A 21512-nucleotide genomic window follows, 5' to 3' on the forward strand; every position below is an offset into this window, starting at 1 on the left:
TGACCCTAACAATAACCCTATTCCTAACCCTGACCCTGACCCTAACACTGAGCCTAACCCTAAAACTTACCCTAACACTGACCTTGGCCCTGACCCTAACCCTGACCATAACACGGACCACGACGCTGACCCTAAACCTAACCCTGACCCTGGCCCTAACACGGACCCTGACCCTAAACCTAACCCTGATTCTAAACCTAACCCAAATCACTACATAACCCTAACCCTGACCCTCACCCTGTCTAACCCTACCCTAACCCCAACCCTAACACTAACCCCAACCCCGAGCCCTAATCCCAACCTTAACCCTGACCCTGAACCTAACCCTAACCCTAACCCTAACCCCTAACCCTAACCCTAACCCCTAACCCTAACCCTAACCCTAACCCCTAACCCTAACCCTAACCCTAACCCTCTAACCCTAACCCTAACCCTAACCCTAACCCGTACCCTAACCCTAACCCGTACCCTAACCCTAACCCGTACCCTAACCCTAACCCTAACCCGTACCCTAACCCGTACCCTAACCCGTACCCTAACCCTAACCCGTACCCTAATCCGTACCCTAACCGGTACCCTAACCCGTACCCTAACCCGTACCCTAACCCTAACCCGTACCCTAACCCTAACCCGTACCCTAACCCTAACCCGTACCCTAACCCGTACCCTAACCCGTACCCGTACCCTAACCCGTACCCTAACCCTAACCCGTACCCTAACCCTAACCTAACCCTCATCACAGGGACCAACCTTATTCTATTTTATTCTCCCTTGAACTTGACGGGTTGAAACATTCCGCCACATGCTGTCTGGAGAGTGGCCACATGGGGGAAACAGTGAGTAAACACTGGCGCGAACAATGCTCAAAAAGAGGGGTTCTGAGAGGCAGGCTGGAGTAGGCAGGGGGTGGGGGGGTGTCTCCTGGATGAAGGGACCAGGAGACTTGTCACGGGTTCCAACAGTGCAACATCAGCGTGGACGTTCTGCCTGACCCACGACCCCCAGGGGCGCTGGGGCATTCTAGTTCCCGAGGATCTGCAGACTGCAAATTGGCCTGAGCACAGCCCCTGTTGTCTGTCTGCTTGGTTCCTGGGTGTGGCTCTTTCTCTGCTTCTTGAGGCTGTTGATTGTCCTTTTGTTTTCCTCTGAGCTGCACTATTTTGTGTGGATTCAGTGCTGTTAGTTGACCCATATTCTTCCTGAAAAGAGGTGGAATAGAAGTCATCCTTCTTTCCTGGGTAGACCTGAAGAGATTCCATAACAATAGCCTTTTTCCAGCCCCCTGGGCCTTCATCTGCTTGCCAGCTCAGAGAATTTTAAAAACATACTATTCCTTTAACAGTTTAAAATAATTGATTTGGTTTTTTAAAAAATTCAACAAAGTCAAACTTTTAATAATCAAAAAATGATCTGTAAACATTGAGCAAGTCTTTAAAGGATGAAAGACTGAGTCAGGGTCAGGGTCAGGGTTGGGATTAGGGTGGGTGAGGTTGAGATTAAGTGTAACAGGGTCATGGTCAGGGTGAGGCCCAAGGTCAGTGTCACAGCGAAGTTGATCAGCAGCCCCTGCCCCACTGTCCAGCACCATGTGAAGCTTTTGCTGCACCTCCTGAAACACTCTCCCACCCAGAGCTGTGGGTCTACCTCCCTCACCTGCCTAGAGTCCTCAGTGCTGCCTGACCCTCCCTGCCCACCTCCACAAGGACACAAGTGCCATGAAGGCAGGGATCTCGGAACAGGATGTTTTGTACGTGGACGGATTCCAAGCCCTCCGAAGAACGTGTGGCACACAGCAGGTGCTCCACTGAAGCTTGTTTAATAAGTGATGAGTGTCCATAAAGATATTTCTGGAGGGAAAAGTGCAACTGGAAATAAACCGTTCACATTTCTCTCTGTGCAAGAATGACAGAAAGTTTCATGGCTGACTGGACACGTGTCCATACTGTTTAAATTATTTTCAAGGCTGTTGGGTCCCCCAATAATGGGTCCATGATTAAAGGAGCGAGACTGATACAAAGCAAAAGTCAAGCAAAGCTTTATTTCGTGCCAAGCATCAAGAATCAGACCGACCGTCAAACAGACCAGTCGGGGCCCACCCTTAGAGAGAGGGCGACCCCTCCCTGCTTTTCAGACCAACTTTAATAGAGCAAAGGCCATATGGTTGAGCCTGGCCACACACAGGTGGCCAATGAAATTGTAACACACAGAGAAGGCTACACAGTCATGCTAGGTGACCAACTGAATTACAATTTACCCCAGCAGACATTTGAACCTGCCTATCACCTAGTTCAGAATTGGCGCCCAAAAGGGCCCAAAGGGCGGGGCCCATGCTCCTTGGTAGCTCGGAGACAGTATGCGCCCCCCACTGACTGAATACCTCCACCTGGCCTGACCCACCCTTGTATTTGGACTTAGTTACCTGGACTGGTTTCTGGGACGTGTTTTTAAATAAGTTCCCCTGGGGGTGGGGGCGGTGCAGAGTCAATTTAAGTTTTACAACAAAATGGCAGTTCAACCGGGGTGAGGCCGCTCTGGCAGAATAGCCCCTTACAAGGTAAGGAAGAATTGGTTTATTGATAGTTGGTGAAGAATTTTACCGCATGAATGGAGGCTACAATTTTTCAAATGTTAAAAAATTGATGTTGGTTATTTTATAATTACCAAAAATGGATTTTTCCACTTTGAGAGAAAACAAAGAGCTCCAGGTAAAGTTCCTGGTAAAGTAACAAGAGACTCCGCACTGTAGCTATTACCCAAGCCTCAAACAACCGGCAGCCTTTTGCGGAGCCCTGGAGAGCCTTGAAGGAGACCAGCTCTAGCGCTCTTCTCTGAGGAGGAAAGACGAGCCAACAGGAAAGACAACACGGAAGGTCCGTTTATTCGATAGCAGCTTCGGAAAGGAATCCTTGAGACAGTGAGGGGGTGTACTTCCCGCCTCTGCTTCACTCCTCCCCACACGCCTCTGTCCTTCGCAGCTAGAGCCTGATGCAGACAAGGTGGCTGTCTTAGATGTACTTACACACGGCCTTGGAGGGCACAGTCTGGAGGTGCAGACGGACGGGGCATTTGTACAAGTGGGACAGCAGAGCCTCACTGCAGCCCACCAGGAAGTAGAACTTGCGTGCAGGCAGCTGCCCAGGCCCAGGGCACAGATCTCCAGCTGGTTAGCCCGGCGCTTGAGGACCAGCTGGTCGGCCAGGCACCCTGGGAAGGTGGCCAGCATGAACTTCTGGAGGAAAACATCCTCGACTCTTTGCTCTGAAGCATGGTCCTCCCCACCCAGGTGACCTGAAAGGAGCAGGGCACCTTGAAGACCCAGCACAAACTCCAGCGGGAACATCCAAGGCCTGTCACCCCCAGGCTGGCTTCTCTCTTGTTCTACAAGTGGAATGAAAAGAATAGCACTTGCAAATTCAAAGTACACTATTTCATTACATTCACAAACAAAGCCTGTGAAATAGGTATTATCGGTTATCCTGGTTTTACCAAACGAAAGACAGAGGCCTTAGCAATGCATGAAACTCAGATGATCCTTTCCGGTCTAGACCTTTGCCACTCGTTCTGGACCATTTATAGAAGCACTGGCCATCCCCTGGCCCAGAGAGACGAGGCCACCAGCTACTTCTGAGACTGGGGACAGGAGCTCTCTCACCAGCCAGGGCCATAGCCTCAACCAGTGGATTCTCAAAGTAGATCCTGAAATTCCTACACCCCAAAAGTTCAGTACGTGTGAAGAGTCTCCACACCCATCCCCAGACCTCGTCACCCATCCCCAGATCCCCAGATCCTGAAACCCCTACACCTCATAGCAGATGCATGAAGAGTCCCCACACCCAGCCCTAGACCTTAGAGCCAGAACCTGGAAAAGGTGGGGGACAGGAATCTGTATTTTAAGTTTTCTAGACAGATGGATCTCAAAACACCCAAGCTGAGAAGCCTCATACGGAACCAAACACAGCTGATCCTCATTAGTCCCAGTAGTTCTGTTCTACGGAGGCAGCATGAGCAATGAGCAATGAACCTCATGGATCTAGGGGGTGAGGTTTCTGCATGCCCTGGTTTGAGTCCCATCAATACGTAACCTTGTTTCCTGCATGTTTTTGCTTTCAGACTCCTTGTTTAATACATACGATGCTCAACCCTCAAATCTCTGCCCACACAGCATTAGAACCCATGCCTGAAGGAAGCTTATTAACACCCATATTTTCTCCCCAGTGTAGGCCACACCTTTCTTGTGCCTCACACGTCAGCATTAGGGCTATTTTAACGCAGTGAAGCCACCGACAGGAAGCCTGAAACTGCAAACGTCGGCACTAATGGACCTCGAAAAGGTGTTCAAAAAGAACACCTGCTTACAGCAGGAGCGGAAACAAGAAGGCAGCGCCCTCGGCGGGGAAAGCGTGTGCAGGGTGACTGCTCGGCCCCGGCCCCGCGGGGATGGGGGACTGTGAAATCTGAGCACGAAGCCCTCTGAACAAGCTGGAGTTGGATCAGGCCTTGCGCACATGTTTACCTGGTGTCCGTGTGACAGCCACGACCAAGAACTCCATCCGCAGGCCCCCAGCACCAGGACCCCACATCTGTGTAAAGCGAGAGCCAGCCCTTGTGGTGGGCAATGTGGCGCCGTGTGTGGGTCTCCTTGTAGGTCACCGGCTTGTCCCCCTCGCCCACTCTGACTCAGGCTGCCTGGTTCTAGAAGCACAGAGGGGCCGTGACTCTGCATGTCCACTGACCCAGGCAACCATCCCCACACCCCGCCCCTGGCCCCTAAGGTCCCCAACTACACGGCCCCCGGCTTCGCACACAGGTCCCCAACCCCTCCGCACCCCCACCCCACCGCCCCAGGCCCTCGGGTCCCTACACTCCCAGCTCTCAGCACCCAGACCCTAACCCTTCCACACAAATTCAGCGTTCCCCAAACACAAACCCTAACCCTCACCCTCACCATAAACCTTCCCCCAACTCAGCCCTCTGGAAAGGTCTCCACACTGCCAGCAGATAAGTCCCACAAAGCTCCTGGGCCCCAACCCTAACCCTAGTCATGGCTCTGGTACTACCCACACCCAAAGCCTAGGTCTGAAAAACAGGGGCTTCGGGAACGCTGACCAACACCGGAAGACCCAGTCAGTGACACAGAAGGAAACCCTGCCGTTTGGAAGACTGAGACGGAGCTGGAGCGGGAGGATCTGGCAGGAAAACCTTAGCCAAGGCACATTCACCGCCCCCATGAACACAAACCCAAACCCTAACTCCTAACCCTAACCCTGACCTAACAGTTCTTTTTTTTGGTAAGGTTGTACTTACTGGAGAGAAAGAGTGAAGGAGCACTGGGGCAGGGGAGGAGCCGACCCCTCGCAGAGCAGGGCCACCACGGGGCTAACTGCCAGGCGCCCGGGATCCTGGCCCAGGCGGCGCCGAAGGCAGACACTGAAAAGCCATCCAGGTGCCCTGCGATTCCTCATCACAGCCTGACGCTGACTTAGGAAAGCACCGCGGCCCGACATCGCCCCGGTTCAGAGGAGTCTCAGGGGCAGGGTCATCAGTAAACACTGTTACGACGAGGAAATGAAGACAGAGTTCATGTTCTTTGAACTTGGAAGAACACTCTGTTTCCTTGGCTCCGTTGTAGTTAACGGCGCAAGGCGGCGGCTCCTGTGTGCCGTTTGCAGTTGTAGCCTGGCAGCTGAGGCCTTGAAGCTACCAGAACTCCGGCGGCATTTACATATGAAACATAATTGCAAAACCAAATAAATCGGGGCGCCTGGGTGGCTCCGTGGGTTAAAGCCTCTGCTTTCGGCTCAGGTCATGGCCTCAGGGTCCTGGGATCGAGCCCCACATCGGGCTCTCTGCTCGGCAGGGAGCCTGCTTCCTCCTCTCTCTCTCTGCCTCTCTGCCTACTTGTGATCTCTCTCTGTCAAATAAATAAATAAATCTTTAAAAAAAAAAATTTGCTTGAAAATACTGGGTGTGTCTGCCACAGAGAAGGCCTCGCTAGGCACAGCTTTCCAGACACCACTGCCTGCACACGAAACGCAAGTCTGACTCAGAACTAGTGCAACTGCTAGAATATTCACTTGTAGGTGACGTGCGTCTGTCTGATTCGAATATAGTGATGATGCAAAATAAGAAATTTCTTTTCAGCCTCATTGCCAACAAAACTGTAAGCTCGGAACCCTATGACACCATGCACAGCTATACTGCCAACCGGCAGAGTCCAGAGACCAAGTTTGGGGTTGTGTGTCCTGAGGCCACAGCCACAACGAGAACAGGGCTCCGAGCACCCCAGAGTGTCGAGCAGGCACCAGGACCTCAGCCAACACCCTGCGTTCCTCAGTGGTCATGCCTTTCCCGAGCAACGTCAGCTGACCAAGCGCTGTGCTTGGAGAGGCTTGCACACCAGTGCATGTGTTGGACCCCTCTCTCGTGCTTCGTACGGGGCTCATGATGAGCAGATGCCGACGGAACTTCGGATACGGTGGCCGTGAGGAGAGGGTCCAGCCGAGAACATCTGGCCACAGAGAAGCTCCTCTTGTCTCCCCCAGCTCACTGACTCCATGAATCAGTCCAACAAATTGCCTGACACCTTCACTATGTAATGGGCTTAACGTTCCTGTGCAGGAACAGGCGGCCTCTTAGCCTCACTAGGACACAGAAGGTCACGAGGCACAAGTAATCGTTCAAACCCTGGAAGAACAGGGGCTCTGCGGATCGTGAAGACAAATACCATAATTAACAAGTACCGTCTTGGTATTTGCACATCTGTGAAAATTGTACCTAACACCTTATGAACCCACAGAATGTGGGCTTTGGGGTAGAACGTTTTGAGTATGATTTTTGATCAAATAAAGATCCAACCTGTAAAGTTAATGGATGCTGAACATGTCGGTCCCCCATTGTTAGCCAGACCGAACCAGAAAGCAGCAGGCCGGGAGCCTCCCAGGGCACTGAGGAAGACAGAGGGGCCTGGTGAGAGTCTGCGGAGCCACAGGGAGGCCTCCGTCACCAGTGTCAAGGGGACGCTGTGTTCTGCTGTGTTTGGTTGAAGGGGGTCGTGGTACAGCATGAGTAAATGCTGAGGGGTGATGGACTGGAGATATGCAGGCTAAGCCCCCACGGCTTAGCCATCAGCGGAGGAGGCCTGCTCTCCATCCTGCTGGGCTGGGAGGTGGCTGGACGGTGTGTCTTGGGCAGCCCACGAAGGCCAGCAGCTTCCGCTTTCAGGGGCTGTGGTGTGGAGAACAACAACAGCCACAACCCAAACACAGCCAAGGGGGCACCCAGTCCACCTCCGGGAGGGACGAAGCTCTGGAGACTTGGTAGGAAAACCGAGAAGGAGAAGAGAGGGGCAGGCTGGTCTCCACTGGAGCCAGCCCTGACTGTCGGAATCACCTGCAGGGATTCAGACCAGCTGAGGTCCAGGAACACTGCTTCTGGGCGACGCTGAAGCCCGGGGCTGGCATCGCTAGACGTCTGCCCGCTGAGACCACAGGCGGCCAGAGACCAATACGGGGTGCGGGTGGGGGATGGAGACGGGCCCAGCAGAGGGAACAGTCAGTGGCATGGTAGGAACTTTGTTCTGGACAGACAGGGGCTACGCTTCCTGTGGGAAGGGCTGAGTAATGCCCAGAGCTGTGGGGTCGCTAAGCTGTAACCCTAACCCTAATGTAACATCTTGGGTCTGTTGTACTTCAATAATCTAATGAAATTAAATGAAGGTGGTGATGGGTCCATCAGAGCAAAGGTGGAGGCCATGGCCAGGCCAGAATCCCTGATCCCTGGGGCCCCTGGGAACAGGGGCTCCACGTGGCCTCGAGCTCAGTCTCACCGATGCGGCCACATGGCTGTTACAGGTGACCTCAGTACATGTGCTCTGCCCCATACTCGTGGAATCTGTGTGTAAGTAGATTACCATCGCTGGGTCTTACTCCGCAGCAGCCAAGAGGATTCAGAATTCACCTTGTCAACAGGACAAGGGCTGTGGTCTGTGACAGATTTAGGCCCAGCCAGAGACGAGTGAGGGACAGGGTGACCAAGGGTGACACACACAGCAGAGCAATCAAACCAGAGCACTTTGGGGAAGGCGGACACCGTCCCCAGATGCTGAATGAGGAGAGGGCTAAACCCCAGAGTCCTCTCGGGCACCCGAAGACACCATCAGCCACCAGGTGGCAGCAGGGGACAGGAGAGGGCCAGAGTCCCCGATGGGAATGGCGGCTCCTGGGCAGGTCTGGCTGGGGACCTAGACATCTCAGGCCCGCAGCTCCATTCTAACATCTAAGCACCACCCCCGCCCCGATCCTAGGCTCCCAGGGCTGGCCTTGCTGCAGAAGGAGGCTATGTCTCAGTATGAGGCCCCCTCCCAACCCCCACAGAGGTGGAATACTCCCACCAGGCCCCAGGCTGGTCTGGCTCTTGGCCCCTCCGTCTCTCGGAGGCCCACCTCCTCCCACTGGACCCTACTGTCCACTTGAGCTTCCTGCGGCCCTGGCCCATCTCCCACCACCCAGATCCACAGGCCCAGGAAGCCCCCACCTCTGCCCCAGGGAGACCCTCAGGCATGTTAATCAGCGGGGGACCCACAAAAGAAAGACCTGAGCCCAACCCCAGACCCCCCCACTCTCAGCCACAAAGCAGGCATGGCCAGAGGCCTGCGGCGTGCTGGCCCCTCCTGTCCTTCCCCCACTGACTTGACATCCCCCTCCACGGTGCCCCCAGCCTTCCACTGCTGACACCGGGGAGCGGGTGAGGACACGCCCCCCTGGCTGCCCGGGTATTGACGGGCAGCTTGTCCCGCCTCCAGCCCAGGTGCCGCATAAAGCCAGCCGAGGCAGCTGCCAAGGGACCGCCGTCTGCCATGAAGGGGAGCAGCACCCTCCTGCTGGTGGCCCTCGTCCTGCTCTGCTCCTGGGGTGAGTCTGTGCTTCTGTCAGCAGAGCCCCTGTTTGGGGGGTGGAGGGGGGCCTAGGCAGCTGAAAACCCAGGCACCAGCTCCCTCGCGGGGAGGGCGACAGCCTTGGCAGGGGCCCTATTGGCTTCCATCACAGAACACGGATGTGGGCAACGACCCTGATGCCCCTGCCGAGCCCAGCCCCGTGCACCCCAGCTCCAACCTCTCCCCTAGCCCTAGCGTCACCAACCCAGCCCAGCCTGACCCCCACACTCCAAGCCCCAGGTCAGCCAACCCCACATAGAGGGGAAGTCCCAGCTGCGTGAGGGGCTGGAGTCCTTCCCCAGAGACGCAGGGGAACCCAGAGTGGAGGGAGGAAGCAGAGGAGGGGTCCGCGGGCAGGTAGGGGTGGGGGCTGGCATGGAGGAAGATCTGGGGGAGGTGAGGAGGATGCGGAAGGTCTAGAGGCTGAGGCTGAAGTTCTGGGAAGTCTGGGGTCGTGGGCAGGAAGGCCACCTCCTGTCCTGGTGCCATCCCGCCCTCACCACACAGGGCTGGCCACCGGAGAGGACAGCAGTGAGTTTTTCATGGACTTCCTGCAAACGCTGCTGGTGGGGTCCCCCGAGGAGCTCTACGAGGGGCCCCTGAGCAAGTACAACGTCAATGCGGATGCCAAGGCCGCCCTGACTGAGCTCAAGTCCTGCATAGACAACCTCCAGCCCATGCACAAAGCGGAGCTGGTCAAGCTGCTGGTACCGGGGCTGGGGGGCGGGGGCACCCAGGTCCCTAAATGCCCACAGCCCCGGCAGGACCCACGGCCCCACCCCACTGGCCCTCCGCCAAAAGCCATGGCTCCTGATTATCCCCCAATGCAGCCGAACGCGTCTACAGACACCCCGACCGGCCGCAGTATGTGGGAGTTGACCCCCCAGACCTCACTCCCCACAGAGCCCCTCAGCCTCCCCTACACATACACGCACGCACGGGCACACCTGCACACAAGTGCGCACACACACCCGCGCAGGTGCACGCACCCCTTCCCCAGCTGCTAGGAGAGGTAGGAGAGAACTGGCTGAAATGGGCCAGAGGCTACTGTCCCCCAGGGGCTGACCTGGGCCTGCCTGCCCAGTGGAGATGGCACTTTCTGGTTATTGCTCACCGAGGACGGGACCCCCAGCCCTGCCCGCCCACACCTGTCTGTCTTCCAGGTGCAAGTGCTGGGCAGCGAAGATGAGGCCTAGCAGAGCCCAGTCACGGCTCCAAGCAGCCACGGGACCAGCTACACAAGCAGCCACAGCCATGTCGTCCACTACCACGTCCCCAAGTGTGAATTTACCCTAATACTGTACAATCAATAAAGCGTCCTGCAGCTCCGCTCCGGGCTCCTGTGTCTGTGTCTGTGCCACACAGAGGACAGACCCACCAGACACCCGTGCGGACAAGGCAGACAGACAGACAGGCAGGTGGGTGGACACAGGAAGGCCTGCAGAGGCAGCGATGGGATGCAGGCGCAGGGCCCCAGAGCAGGGACAGGCCCCAGGCAGAGGACACTGCCGGCCAGGACTGGGAGGCCCTGCTGGGGCTGCTCTGCATCTGAAGGTCATTCCAAGACCGTGAATACGCACAAACACACCAAGGCTCAGGTCAGGGGTTGAAAGCGTCTCCCTCAAGTCACCCAAGGAAAGAGTCTACCAGGAAGAAGCGCAGACCCGGGCCACAGCCCCGAGAGGAGCTTGGACAAAGCCAAGAAGAAAGCACGTCTGCTCTTGAGGGCGGCCGTGCTCCGAGGGGTGGGCCTAGCCAGCAGGGGCATGGGAGGGAGAGCAGCCGCTCCCCACCCCAGCGCCCCAGCCTGCACCAACCCTCCACTCACCTTGGATCCCAGGATCCCGACTGCTGGAGACTTCCTGTGTCTCAGTTCCCCTCCCCCCCATCAGTGGTCCTCACTGGGGGCCTGGCTGACTAGGCTCTTCTCTGCCCCTCACAACTTTCACTCCCCCGCCACTCCAGTTCTGGGCCCCGTGACCTCCGTGTCCAGTACAGAACCTTGCTGTCCCTTTTCCTGTCCTCCAAACCTCTGCCCCTCCCATCACAAAGGAAGAGTGGAGCAAAGTCCCAACCTGAACCATGCCTGGTGAGGCTGGGGGTTCTCTGGGCAGAGGCCATTGTCTCCATCACACAGATGGTGATCTAGAACCCACCGACCCACAGAGCCACATTCTAGAGCTTAGGGCTAGGACCCCTCCCCAATTCTCCAAGCCCCCCAGGGAGAGGAGAAAGAGGAAGAGGCCTTCCTCTCCATGCCCCTTTCTCGGGAACTCCCTGGCACTGAGCCAGAGTGACAGGACCGCCTCTGAGGACGCCTGGTGCATAGGCTGCTCGGACAGCGGCTCCTGGACCAAAGAGGTGAGGACCCTTCTGGAGCTGCCTGCAGCCACGGCACAGCCTCACCCAGGAGCCTCCCACCTTTGCTTACTGCTCCTTGCCCAGCAGTGCCCAGAGTCCTCGGAGTAGAAGGAACCTGCCCAGAGCCCCTTAGAACCAGGGAGGGGCGGTCTGCGAGGGCTGGAAGAGACAGTCCTCCTGGGCATGTACATGAGGGCCTGGCGCTCCTCCTCTCGGGGACTGGTGGGGGCACAGAAGGCCCCCACCTCAAAGCAGAAGTTCTGTAAGTCTGGGCCCAGCTCAAGACCTCACTGAGGAGACTGTGGCCTGAAATTCTGCCCATCAGGGGGGACAAAGCAGGGATGGGGTTAGGAGTCGGGTCTTCCCAGCACCTGGTCACCCTCCCCTCCATGGACAGAGCCAGCCATGGCAGAGGAAGTATGGGTGGGCACCTGGAGGCCCCATCGCCCCCGGGGGCCCATCATGGCCCTCTACAGCAGCCCAGGGCCCAAGTACCTGATTCCACCCACCACGGGTAAGTGCCTGGGAGCCTGGAATGGGTCTGGGGAGGATTTGGGGCGATCTGGGAAGCGCCTGGAATGAGGCAGGTGCAGGTCCGGGGAGAGCGTAGGGACGGTCTGGGGGTCTGAGGGGTGGGTGTGTGGGGTGGGGCTGAGGGCTCATCCCTGGCTCTCAGCCCATGAACCCCTCTGGGGCCAGTAGGGTGGGGACAAGGATGGTGTCTGGTTCCAGGCTGCTCAGAGCCCCTGTCCCACAGGATTTGTGAGGCACACACCCACCAAGCTGCGTGCACCAGCCTACAGTTTCCGGGGGGCCCCCATGCTCCTGGCAGAGAACTGCTCCCCAGGGCCCCGCTACAGTGTGAACCCCAAGATACTGAGGACAGGCAAGGACCTCGGCCCCGCCTACTCCATCCTGGGGCGCTATCGCACCAAGACCATCACAACCCCTGGCCCTGGTAAGGGACTCTGGGGCCCCCACAGGCCTGCCCCACTCTGCCGACGGCCACATGTGTCCTGTTACGGCGGGGCAGTAAGGGAACACAGACATCCTGGGCCTCCTATCCCCTCATCTGCCTCACAAGGGACACCAGCAGGCCCGAGGCAGCGTAGGGGACCCTCTAGCCCAATTCTGACCCGAGCTTTTCTTGGCCTGAATCCCGGCACCAGGCCCACAACAGAGCCTGCCCTTTTCCCTCCAAATCCGCAGCTGTCCCCCGATTCCTGCAGCCCCGGACATCCCTGACCAACCTCGGGCACCATCTGTACGGGGGCCGGGAAGCCCTGCGCCTGCAGTGTTGGGGGATTTCCTTGACCCCCTGGGCCGGATCCGCAGCCCGTCTGCACGGTCCTTCCCCTCCCAGCACACCCTCCACTCCTCTCCCGAGCCAGGTGACTACTTTCCAGAGAAATCTAGCAAGCACGTGTTTGACTCAGCGCCCAGCCACTCCATTTCCGCCCGGACCAAGACCTTTCGAGTGGACAGCACCCCAGGTGTGCAGCAGCCCTGGCAGCCGACATCCAGCTGGGCTGGGGACGCTGGCAGGGGCGCCGGGCGATGGGGGGGAGGGGGGACAGGGCAGCCTGATGGCCGCTCTCCTGGAGGTGAATGGCCCCAGGAAGGAGCCGGTGGAGAGTCTGGATGCTGGCTTCTGCCCAGCCTGAGACTCAATGCCCATGCGCCCTGCAGGGCCGGCCGCCTACATGCTGCCTGTGGTGATGGGGCCCCACACTGTCGGCAAGGCCTCCCAGCCCTCCTTCTCCATCAAGGGTCGCAGCAAGCTGGGCAGCTTCAGTGACGACCTGCACAAGGCAAGAGTCCCCCTGCCAGGGCGCAGCACAGTTCATCCCCCAGGGGTGGCCCCTCTGGCCCCGTCCTCCAGATCCCACCAGACTGAAGCTGGTCGGCTCTTCATCCTCTGGGCCCTGCCACATGCCTGGCCACACCCTGCCGCACCCCCACGCACACACACCCCAGGTTCCAGTCTAGGGGGGAGGAGAAGAAGACAGTGGACAGGGGTACAGATGCTGATAGTGCTGAGGAGGGTTGAGCAGGGGAGTGGCCTCTGCTGCAGGGAGGACAAGGAGCAGCCTTTGATAAAGCAGCATGCAGGAAGATGGGAAGAAGAAAAGCTGTGGGATATTTGGGGGAGGAGGGTTCCAGCTGCAGAAATAGCCAGTGCAAAGGCCCTGGGGTAGGCATGTGCCCGGGAGCTTGAGGAGCCTGGAGAGAAGGCCAAGGTGGCATCCCAGCACTGCTGACCTTGCCCACCCATCCCATGGCCATCAAGTACCACAGGACAGAGTCCCAGCTGGAAAGGGGCCTCTCTGGCACACACCAAAGCAACCAACCTGGAACTGGCACACACAGGGCTATCTTTTCCAGAGCGAGGCTGCCGTGGAAAGGCCACGTCCCACACAGAAGAGGTCATCCCCACAGGATGACTATTCTGTGGAGACAACAGGGACCCCTGACACACAGACATACAATGGCTCAAGCGTGAAGCCCATGGCCCGATGCTGGCACCGATCCCCCCCCACCCCCGCCAGGAGTAGCATGCCCGGACAGGCTGAGGCTCTCTGAGCCCCTTTCACCTCCTAGACCCCAGGTCCTGCAGCCTACCGCCAGACAGACGTGCAGGTGACGAAGCCCAAGGCTCCACAGTACACCATGGCAGCCCGAGCGGAGCCCCCAGGGGACAAGACCCTCAAGCCGGGACCGGGAGCTCACAGCCCTGAGAAGGTCCAGGAAGAACAGGGCCCGGAGGGGTGGGGTGAGGGGTGTGTGGGGGGGGTCACAGTGAGGAGGGAGTGGGGACGGCAGTGGTCACGACCCGGTGCGGAGGGGTCGTAGGGGCACTGCCCAGAGTGGTGGGGGGGCACAGCCTGAGGACCAGGGACTACAGTCCTGAGAAGGTGCAGGAAGAACACAGCCCAGAGGGGTAGGGGCACAGCCTGGGGAGCAGGGACCACAGGTCAGAATGGTTGGGTTACTGGGGGCACAACCCCGGGGGGGGGGTTGCAGGGGTACGGCCTGGCGGGGCACAGGCAAGAGGACGTGAGTAGCGGGGAGCATGCCCAGAGTGGGTGTGGTGGGGAAGGGCCAGTGGGGGTCCCAGTGGCCATCCTGGCACGTGCTAGCCGGGCATGCTAGGCATCCGGGGCACACCACTGCCCCAGGGGCAGGTCCTGCCTCCCCAGAAAGCAGGGGCACTCACCATGCACCAGCCTCTGTGTTTAAACCCGGCGGCGTGGACTTGCTGCCGGTCACCTTGGCCCAGGCTCAGGAGGGACAGTGAAGCTACTGCCAGCAGCTCAAGCCCCAGGGACAGCGGAGTCTGTCAGGTGGGGCAGGAATGCCAGCTCTTCTCAAAGCCTCTCCTCTCCCAGGTGACAGTGACCAAGCCCTGCGCCCCTGTCGTCACCTTCGGCATCAAACATTCGGACTACATGACACCCCTGGTGGTAGATGTGGAATAGCCCCGGGCCCACCCCAGCCGGCTGCCCAGAGCCTCTGCACAGCCCAGGGTGTGGGCCCCGGACGCGGCCTCCACCAGGTGGGCTGCGGCCTGCAGGACAGAGCTCGTTTGGACAGTCGTGACCAGTTACTTTTTATATGCTTTCCCATTTGCTTATCTTGTTTCCTGCTGTGCCCAGATATTTAATAAATCACAGATTGCATTAGCGACGAACTGGTCTTGGCTGTAGAATTAAGCTTTCCCAGAAAAGGGGCTCCTGCCTCAGTGGCTGGGTCCTCTCCTGGCTTCCAGGGACTGGGGTCTGAGCAGAGCGGGGCTTGGGACCTTGGACCCCGCGCCACGCCTGCCCTCCTAGTTCTGCACCGGCCCTGCCCGGCACGTCTCATCCTACACTCCCAGGACGGTCACACCGGCACCTGTCTCCTTCCACGGAGCCTTCTCCCTGCGTGACAGACCCGTCCCCGTGAGCTCTGTGCCCCGCCCCTTGAATCCGGACTAGAATCTGTGCCCACCCTCAAGGAAGCACTGCATGACCCGAGGCTAGGCTGTGGGACCTACAAAGGAGACAGCCCTTCTGTGGAGCAGAGGCAGCCCCTTCCCTTGGCAACCTCCAGCACCAGCCACCGTGGTGGGGGTGCGTGCTCAGCACTCGGTGAGGCCACAGCGGCCCCCAGGCAGCCAGCACCCCGCCCTCAGCCTGCAGGCACCTGAGCAAGCCTTCAGAGGACAAGAGCCCCAGGCTCCGTCGGCCAGGCGAGGCCTTAATGTTCTAGGCGGAGGGCCATCCCCACCACACCCGTCTCGAATGCCAACCATACTAACCGTGAGACACGAATTCCTGTACTTGCAACTAAGGTTTCGGGTGATGTTAAGAGCAAAGGCATCACAGGAAGCACAAAGATGTGGGCCGGGAAGGGGGTATCTGAGTGAGGCTACCCGGAGTGCAAGGCCGGGCCTTGAGCACTGGAGTGTGGACTTCACCGCAGCCCTGCGGAAAGGTCACTGTGAAGACCGCAGGGCGGCCGCCCCCACCTGTCGTCCCTGTGAGCCCACCAGCGAGCCCACCAGCCGCAGCACAACGAAGCACAATATGGCAGCCGCCCCTCCCCACATGAGGCTGCGTCCCGAGCTCCTCACATTTATACATTTAACCCTTGGGGGTGAGTTACACAAACTCGGCAGAGGAATTGACAAGCCTGTGACCAACTGCCTTAGGTCGGGGTGGGAGGAACATATGAGGACCAGAGCAGGGATGTGGGGTCCAGACCACCGGCGTCCACGGCCAGTCTGAGGACCAGGGTCAGCTCCAGATGAAACTCTCAAGCACCCAAGAAAATGAGGACACCAAAAAACTGTTTGCTTCATCACGAAGCTGTTTATTCCAAGTTTCTATGGTTAAAAGTCTTGTCCTTGAATTGTGGGACCGAGCCTGGCAGTGTGTCCTCACTTGGCATAGGCTGGGCCCCGAGGTCCTCTTTCTGTCAATGGCTTCAGGGACCAACGTCAGCAGACGGCACAGCAGTACCGCGAGCGAGGCAGACAGGGCAGGAGGGTGGAAGGCCACACAGGCCACACAGGCCACGGCAGAGCTGCCACACCCCCAACGTGGACTCCATCCCGATACAATCAGAATGAGAGACGAAAAGGTAAACCAGAAAGGAACTAAAAGCCAGACCCCCAAATAGCTGGAAGGGCCACAAAGAGCCGTGGAAGTGGGGGTGAGGAGGCAGATGGGGCTTTAGGAAAGAACACAGCAGCCTGAGCTATCAGGGGGACAGCAGGAAGCACCCGTCAAGACTACCCAAAACAGGGCGCCTGGGTGGCTCAGTGGTTGAGCCGCTGCCTTCGGCTCGGGTCATGATCTCAGGGTCCTGGGATCGAGTCCCGCATCGGGCTCTCTGCTCAGCAGGGAGCCTGCTTCCCTCTCTCTCTCTGCCTACTTGTGATCTCTGTCTGTCAAATAAATAAATAAAATCTTTAAAAAAAAAAAAAAAAAAGACTACCCAAAACAGAATCTAATCTAGCCCGCATCGAACCCACAGCGTGGTGCGGCTCCCACAGCTGAGCCACGTCATCAGGAAGAGGTCAGCAGCACAGGCCTGGGCGGGGACGCAAGAGTCTGGGTGCAAAATGTAGACACTACAAAGGCCTAGTATGCTTGGTGGCCAACCAGAGGACATGCCCCTGCGGCAAGCCTTAACATGAGATCGGTAACTCAGAGCCACAGTGCGTGGGGACTGGGGAGGGAGACAGGACGACCACGGGGGCCTGAGAAGGAATGTCAAGGTGTCAGGGGAAACAGCAAAGCCCCCCCAGACAAGGAGGCAGGTACGCTGACCTCCCCGCATGAGAACTAGCACCCGGAGGGGCCGGGGCAAGTCAGAACAGCGCACTCAGGAGGAGGAAAGTAGGCTCCGCTCCAACGGGAGGCTGAGTGGCCCAGCAGGGACAATGGAGAAGCAGCTACGGTGACCATGGGAGGAGAGGCCAGGCTTGCGGAACGGACAAGGGACAGGAAGAGCAGCAGGGAGCAGGGAGCGGCGGCAGGGAAAGTGAGGTGACCGGAGCCGAGGTGCGGTCACTGTGTGGGAGCCACACAGGGGACTGCACAGCGGGCAGTGCGGGGCAGCACCAACAGTGCTCTGGGAGTCAGGGCAGTGACCGGGCAGGCAGGAGATGGTAGCAAGGACAGAGAATGCACAGCTGACCGGTCGCTTCTCACGTGTGCTGACGCACAATGAGGGGGCCGCACCTCACCACAGGGTAGGAAGCCGCTGGCCCAGCTGGGCCTGTGCTGCTGTCTCTGTGAACATGGGGCTGGCGAAGCGGGCAGGGAGGGCCCAGGGAGAGGCACGCCTGGAGGGCGGTCTGCAGAGGCTGGGTGGAGGGACTAAGAGTTCCCTCCGTAAGGGATGCTCACTGTCGAAGGGCCTCACGTGGTGGAGGGGAAGCTGCCCGCTGACCCTCAAAGTGACCCGCAGTTCCTACGGAGAGAGCCCTTGTAGGGAAGCCTCCGGTCGTGACCCACAGAACGCCTCCCCCCAACACACACCCTGCCTGACTCCAAGATGCCAGAGGGAACTGCTTCTAGACGTCTGGTCTCCCGGAAATCCATCTTTGGTGTCGGCCAGACAGTGAATGCTGAGAAAACGGGACTTTCTGCCCACGGATGCAAGACTGTGAGATCCAGAAGGATCAGAGCCCAGTGCCTCCAGTCAAGGCTGCAGTGCACTTCTACATCCACAACACCCTGCCCTCACCCGAGGCTGACCTGCCCTTGCCCAGCAGCCCAGCTGAACTGCCACGTCCAGCCCCCAACAGTAGTTGACATCTCTGAGCTGAGGCGATGGTGCTCCAACTTCACCGCCAAACCCCCCTTCCTGTGTCGGCACCTCGGGCATCAGCCGTGGCCTTACCCAGAGATGTGGATGGGGCAGGGCCCCAAGATGTCAAAGCCCCAAGGGATAAGGGAAGGGCTGCTGGCCACAGGTAGCCGTGTCCTCGATTCCCACAGGCTCTGCCTCTCACACCCACAGCAGCACAGGCGGGTGGGCGTTGGTTTCCGCAAGAGAGAGAGACTTTCGGGCATGGGGCCAGCCAGTATGAGCTCACTAGGTCAGAGGCAGCCGGGAAGTCCGGCCACACAGGAAGAAAATTCCCAAGCCACGATCATCATTTCAAAGGAGTATTTTGTAGGTGGGTCCTCTGGAGCCTAGGACACCAGGCAGGGGAAGGCCCTGGTTGCCCCAGGCACGCACAGAAGTCAGCTCCTCGTGGCTCAAGTCCTTGTCCTTGACAGGAGATAGGAGAGGATGAAGAAGGCCACGATGAGGCCCGCGGCCATACCACACAGAAGCTTCCGGTTGTCTCGCCCAGACCTCGCCATTGTGGAAAAGCGCTTCACGCTCCCCGTGAGCAGCCCTGTCATGCTTGTGAAATCCGAGTCCTGAGGGAGGAATCCCAGCAAGGTCACACAGGGACAGCACCTCCACGACTGCCACGCAGGTGCCACAAGCAACCCAGGGGCCGGCACAGCAGGCAGCATGGGGCAGAGCTGACCGCGATGCCCGCGCACGCTGCAGACCCTTACCATGCTGTCCAGGTACCGGTTCTGGTCTTCTGCATCCCTATCCATGTCCAGGGCCAGCTGGTCAGGACACAGAGGGGGCAAGGTCAGGTCAGAGAAGGCACACCGATGGCACCTGACCCCCCGGAGACCAGCAGACCCTGCCTACAACTCTGCCAGGCACAGTGCCCCAGCAGAGATCAGGAGATCCAGCTGTCCCCTGGACCTCACAGATGAGAGCTGCCACAGGGGAGACCAGGAAGATGGGAGCTACCTGAAACCCTTCCCAGCCTCGACCCTCCCTCTGGTCCCCACTCCGGAGAGCCTGCCAGATGGAGATGAGGCAGCACCACCACTGACCGATTTGAGCCTGGTGACCTTGGACGCCAAGCTGTCGGCCATCCGCTTATTCTCCCGGTCTAGAATCTCCTCCACAGCGGCGGGACTCTGAGCTGTGGGAAGGGACAGTCTGAGTGGGGGGGGGGACGTCTACCTGTGAGCCGGGCCCTGGACCCCTGCCCATCAGCCCTTCCCGGCCCCAGGGCGCTCACTCCAGCTCGATCGGACAAGCTGGAAGTCTCAGGGGACTGGGCCCCCAGCTGTCACGCAGGTCCAACCCTCAGCCAGGGTCAGGCGCAGGGACCTCAGCGGACAGGCTCGTGTGGGCACCTGCCGTGTGAGCAGACCGCCTGCGAACACAGCCAAGCCGCGACGGGCAGGTGCCCCAAAGGCTTCAGGCCTCCGGCACTTTCGGAGACGGAGACAGAACCCGTCCGCTCCGTCCACAGACGTCACCAGGATCAGGGGACTCGCGCTCCGAAAAACGACTAACTCTGGCCCCGGGGGACGCCGCAGAAGGGGCCCTGCAGGGACGACCTGAGCTGGGTCCGGAGCAGCCGACGAGCGACCGAGCGGGAACAACGCGGAGGAGAGCTCCGCGACACCCGAGAACGGGCGGAGGTCCGCTGAGCTCTGCGCGCCTCTGCACCCCACACCCTACGTGGCACCCGGAGCACGGTCCGTGCGGAGACCTGACCCGGGACTAGTGCGAGTCCCAATTCCGGTCCCCTCAGGGGGTCAGAACCACCTCCCCCGCGGCCCGGACCCCACCGCGGCACAGCCCCACGAGTCGCCGCGGGCGCACCGCACAGAAAGGGACGCTGACGCCCCACGAACCGCTCCGCGCTCGCCCAACCGCGCAGTCCCACCGGCCCGGCGACACGGCCATCCGCGGCCCGCTTCCCGGGTGACAACAGGGGCTCTCGGGACGCCAAGGCCCCTCTCCCAGCGCCAGCTTCCGGGGCCCGTGGACGGGCGGCCGCGCCGCCATCCGGCTGGCTCCCCGCGCTCACCACGAGCCCAGTCCGCCATCGCGCCCGGCCCCGGCCCGCGTCAGCCGCGCGGCCACGGCCCCCGAGGACGTGGCGCAGTCCCGGGCAGGACCCCGCGACCCCGCCGCTTCCGCTCGGGCCGCCGACTTCCTGCCGGCGTCCGGCCCACGTCCGGCCTGGGGAGGGGGCGGGCCGCGGGTGCCTTCCCTGCCAATGACCGCGTGGAGGCGTGGACAGACACCTCTACCGGCCAATCGCGCGGAAGACGGAGCCCCGTCCTACCCGCGAGCGCTCCGGGCCCCTCCGCCGAGAGGGAGGCTGGAACGGGTGGCCGCGGGCGCTCGCCCCCGCCCAGGCTGCGGTGCGCTTCGAGGCCGCGGCCGCTGCTTGTGGGACTAGGTGGAGGCCAGTGCCGGCCCCGGCGAGCGCTGCCGAAGATGCAGGGGTGACGCGTTCCGCAAGAAAACGAAGCCAGACGGGGGTGCGCGTGCGGGGACAGGAGGAGCCAGGGCTTCCCGCCGCCGCACTCGGCACCGGGAGTGCGCGCACCGAGAGTAGGCGCACCGGGAGTGGGCCTGGCGCGGGGCCGACGGCCCACAGGGGCTTGCTGCACGGTGCATGCCGACGCGCCGTGCCGTGGAGCGCTCCCGACAGCGCGCGGACCCCGGGACGTCCATCTCGCTGCCTTTCGGAAGAGGACACAGGCCAGGCCGCCCCGCCTCTGAGCTGCACACCCGGGACGCTGCGGCGCACGGTCAGGCTTTGCCTTCACCCTGACCCTCCGCACTCTCCGCCTTCGTGGAGCTGCAGGGACGTGTTTCTCTCGCCCACCGCGGCCATCCCCGTCTTGGAACCGGCCGCTCCTGTTGCTCTGAGTGACCTTCCCCCAGATCACTTCTCGTCCGGTCTCCGCAGAGATGGCGCGGACTCGACCCGGACCCCTCTGCGGCCCACCGCGAGTCCCGGATGTCCGTGTTCCCTCGTCTTCCCTTCCCGGACACGAGCCCTGCGAAAGCAGCGAGCTGGCCCTCAGCAGGCCTTCCAGCGCCCGCTGAACACGCCGAGGGGTCCGGAGCTGCAGAGTCCTTCCCGCCTCGGCTCTGCGCATCAAGGGGGCCGCGGGAGGGCGGCGCGGCGAGCTAGGGTCCTGGCCTGCGGGCAGCTCCGGCCCAAGAAGCAGGGGTCCCTAGGAGGGTCAGGGACGACTGGGCCCCAGGTCTAACAATCACCCAGTAAGACCTTTGAAAACCCCGCCGACCCGCCGGCTAAACCAAGCTCCGGTCAGCTGACCCGGCTCGCCACCTTAAGGAGCCTGCGGCCCTCGCCCCGCCCCGCGGCGCCGCA

The 21512-nt window shown here is 60.0% G+C and overlaps 3 protein-coding genes across 5 annotated transcripts; 2 read left to right on the plus strand and 1 right to left on the minus strand.

Moving 5' to 3' along the window:
- The first annotated feature begins 8194 nt into the window (after positions 1 to 8194).
- On the plus strand, positions 8195 to 10212 carry SCGB1C1 (secretoglobin family 1C member 1). Its single transcript, XM_044261206.1, has 4 exons — positions 8195 to 8225; positions 8801 to 8909; positions 9440 to 9639; positions 10096 to 10212. Exons 1-4 carry the CDS (start codon positions 8202 to 8204, stop codon positions 10126 to 10128), a joined length of 366 nt encoding a protein of 121 aa, XP_044117141.1. The 5' UTR covers positions 8195 to 8201; the 3' UTR covers positions 10129 to 10212.
- Positions 10213 to 11256: 1044 nt separating this feature from the next.
- On the plus strand, positions 11257 to 14772 carry ODF3 (outer dense fiber of sperm tails 3). Its single transcript, XM_044261208.1, has 7 exons — positions 11257 to 11293; positions 11691 to 11807; positions 12051 to 12251; positions 12685 to 12786; positions 12983 to 13104; positions 13895 to 14035; positions 14683 to 14772. Exons 2-7 carry the CDS (start codon positions 11699 to 11701, stop codon positions 14770 to 14772), a joined length of 765 nt encoding a protein of 254 aa, XP_044117143.1. The 5' UTR covers positions 11257 to 11293; positions 11691 to 11698.
- Positions 14773 to 18443: 3671 nt separating this feature from the next.
- On the minus strand, positions 18444 to 21433 carry BET1L (Bet1 golgi vesicular membrane trafficking protein like). 3 transcript variants are annotated; one of them, XM_044259854.1, is made up of 4 exons: positions 20733 to 21433; positions 19198 to 19289; positions 18862 to 18918; positions 18444 to 18717 (listed from the first exon to the last, which is right to left on the minus strand). In XM_044259854.1, exons 1-4 carry the CDS (start codon positions 21274 to 21276, stop codon positions 18550 to 18552), a joined length of 861 nt encoding a protein of 286 aa, XP_044115789.1. In that variant the 5' UTR covers positions 21277 to 21433; the 3' UTR covers positions 18444 to 18549. The 3 variants fall into 3 exon arrangements, with proteins under 3 accessions (XP_044115789.1, XP_044115788.1, XP_044115790.1); XM_044259853.1 differs by having other exon boundaries at positions 20451 to 21433; XM_044259855.1 differs by lacking the exon at positions 20733 to 21433 and adding an exon at positions 20190 to 20387.
- Between the last annotated feature and the right edge of the window lie 79 nt (positions 21434 to 21512).

The sequence above is a fragment of the Neovison vison genome, chromosome 7 (assembly GCF_020171115.1).
Source record: "Neovison vison isolate M4711 chromosome 7, ASM_NN_V1, whole genome shotgun sequence".
Taxonomy (NCBI): Eukaryota; Metazoa; Chordata; class Mammalia; order Carnivora; family Mustelidae; genus Neogale; species Neogale vison.

Coding starts and splice junctions, on each gene's coding strand:
- SCGB1C1 (XM_044261206.1), top strand. CDS start 8,202: ATGGGAATGGCGGCTCCTGGGCAG. Junction 8,226..8,800: donor GAATGGCGGCTCCTGGGCAG/GTCTGGCTGGGG, acceptor TCCCGCCTCCAG/CCCAGGTGCCGCATAAAGCC. Junction 9,640..10,095: donor CGGAGCTGGTCAAGCTGCTG/GTACCGGGGCTG, acceptor TCTGTCTTCCAG/GTGCAAGTGCTGGGCAGCGA.
- ODF3 (XM_044261208.1), top strand. CDS start 11,699: ATGGCAGAGGAAGTATGGGTGGGCACCTGGAGGCCCCATCGCCCCCGG. Junction 12,252..12,684: donor CATCACAACCCCTGGCCCTG/GTAAGGGACTCT, acceptor CTCCCGAGCCAG/GTGACTACTTTCCAGAGAAA. Junction 14,036..14,682: donor GAGCTCACAGCCCTGAGAAG/GTCCAGGAAGAA, acceptor CTCCTCTCCCAG/GTGACAGTGACCAAGCCCTG.
- BET1L (XM_044259853.1), bottom strand. CDS start 21,276: ATGCGCAGAGCCGAGGCGGGAAGGACTCTGCAGCTCCGGACCCCTCGG. Junction 19,290..20,450: donor GGGGCCCGGAGCGCTCGCGG/GTAGGACGGGGC, acceptor CCCTTCCCACAG/CTCAGAGTCCCGCCGCTGTG. Junction 18,718..18,861: donor ACCGGTACCTGGACAGCATG/GTAAGGGTCTGC, acceptor TTCCTCCCTCAG/GACTCGGATTTCACAAGCAT.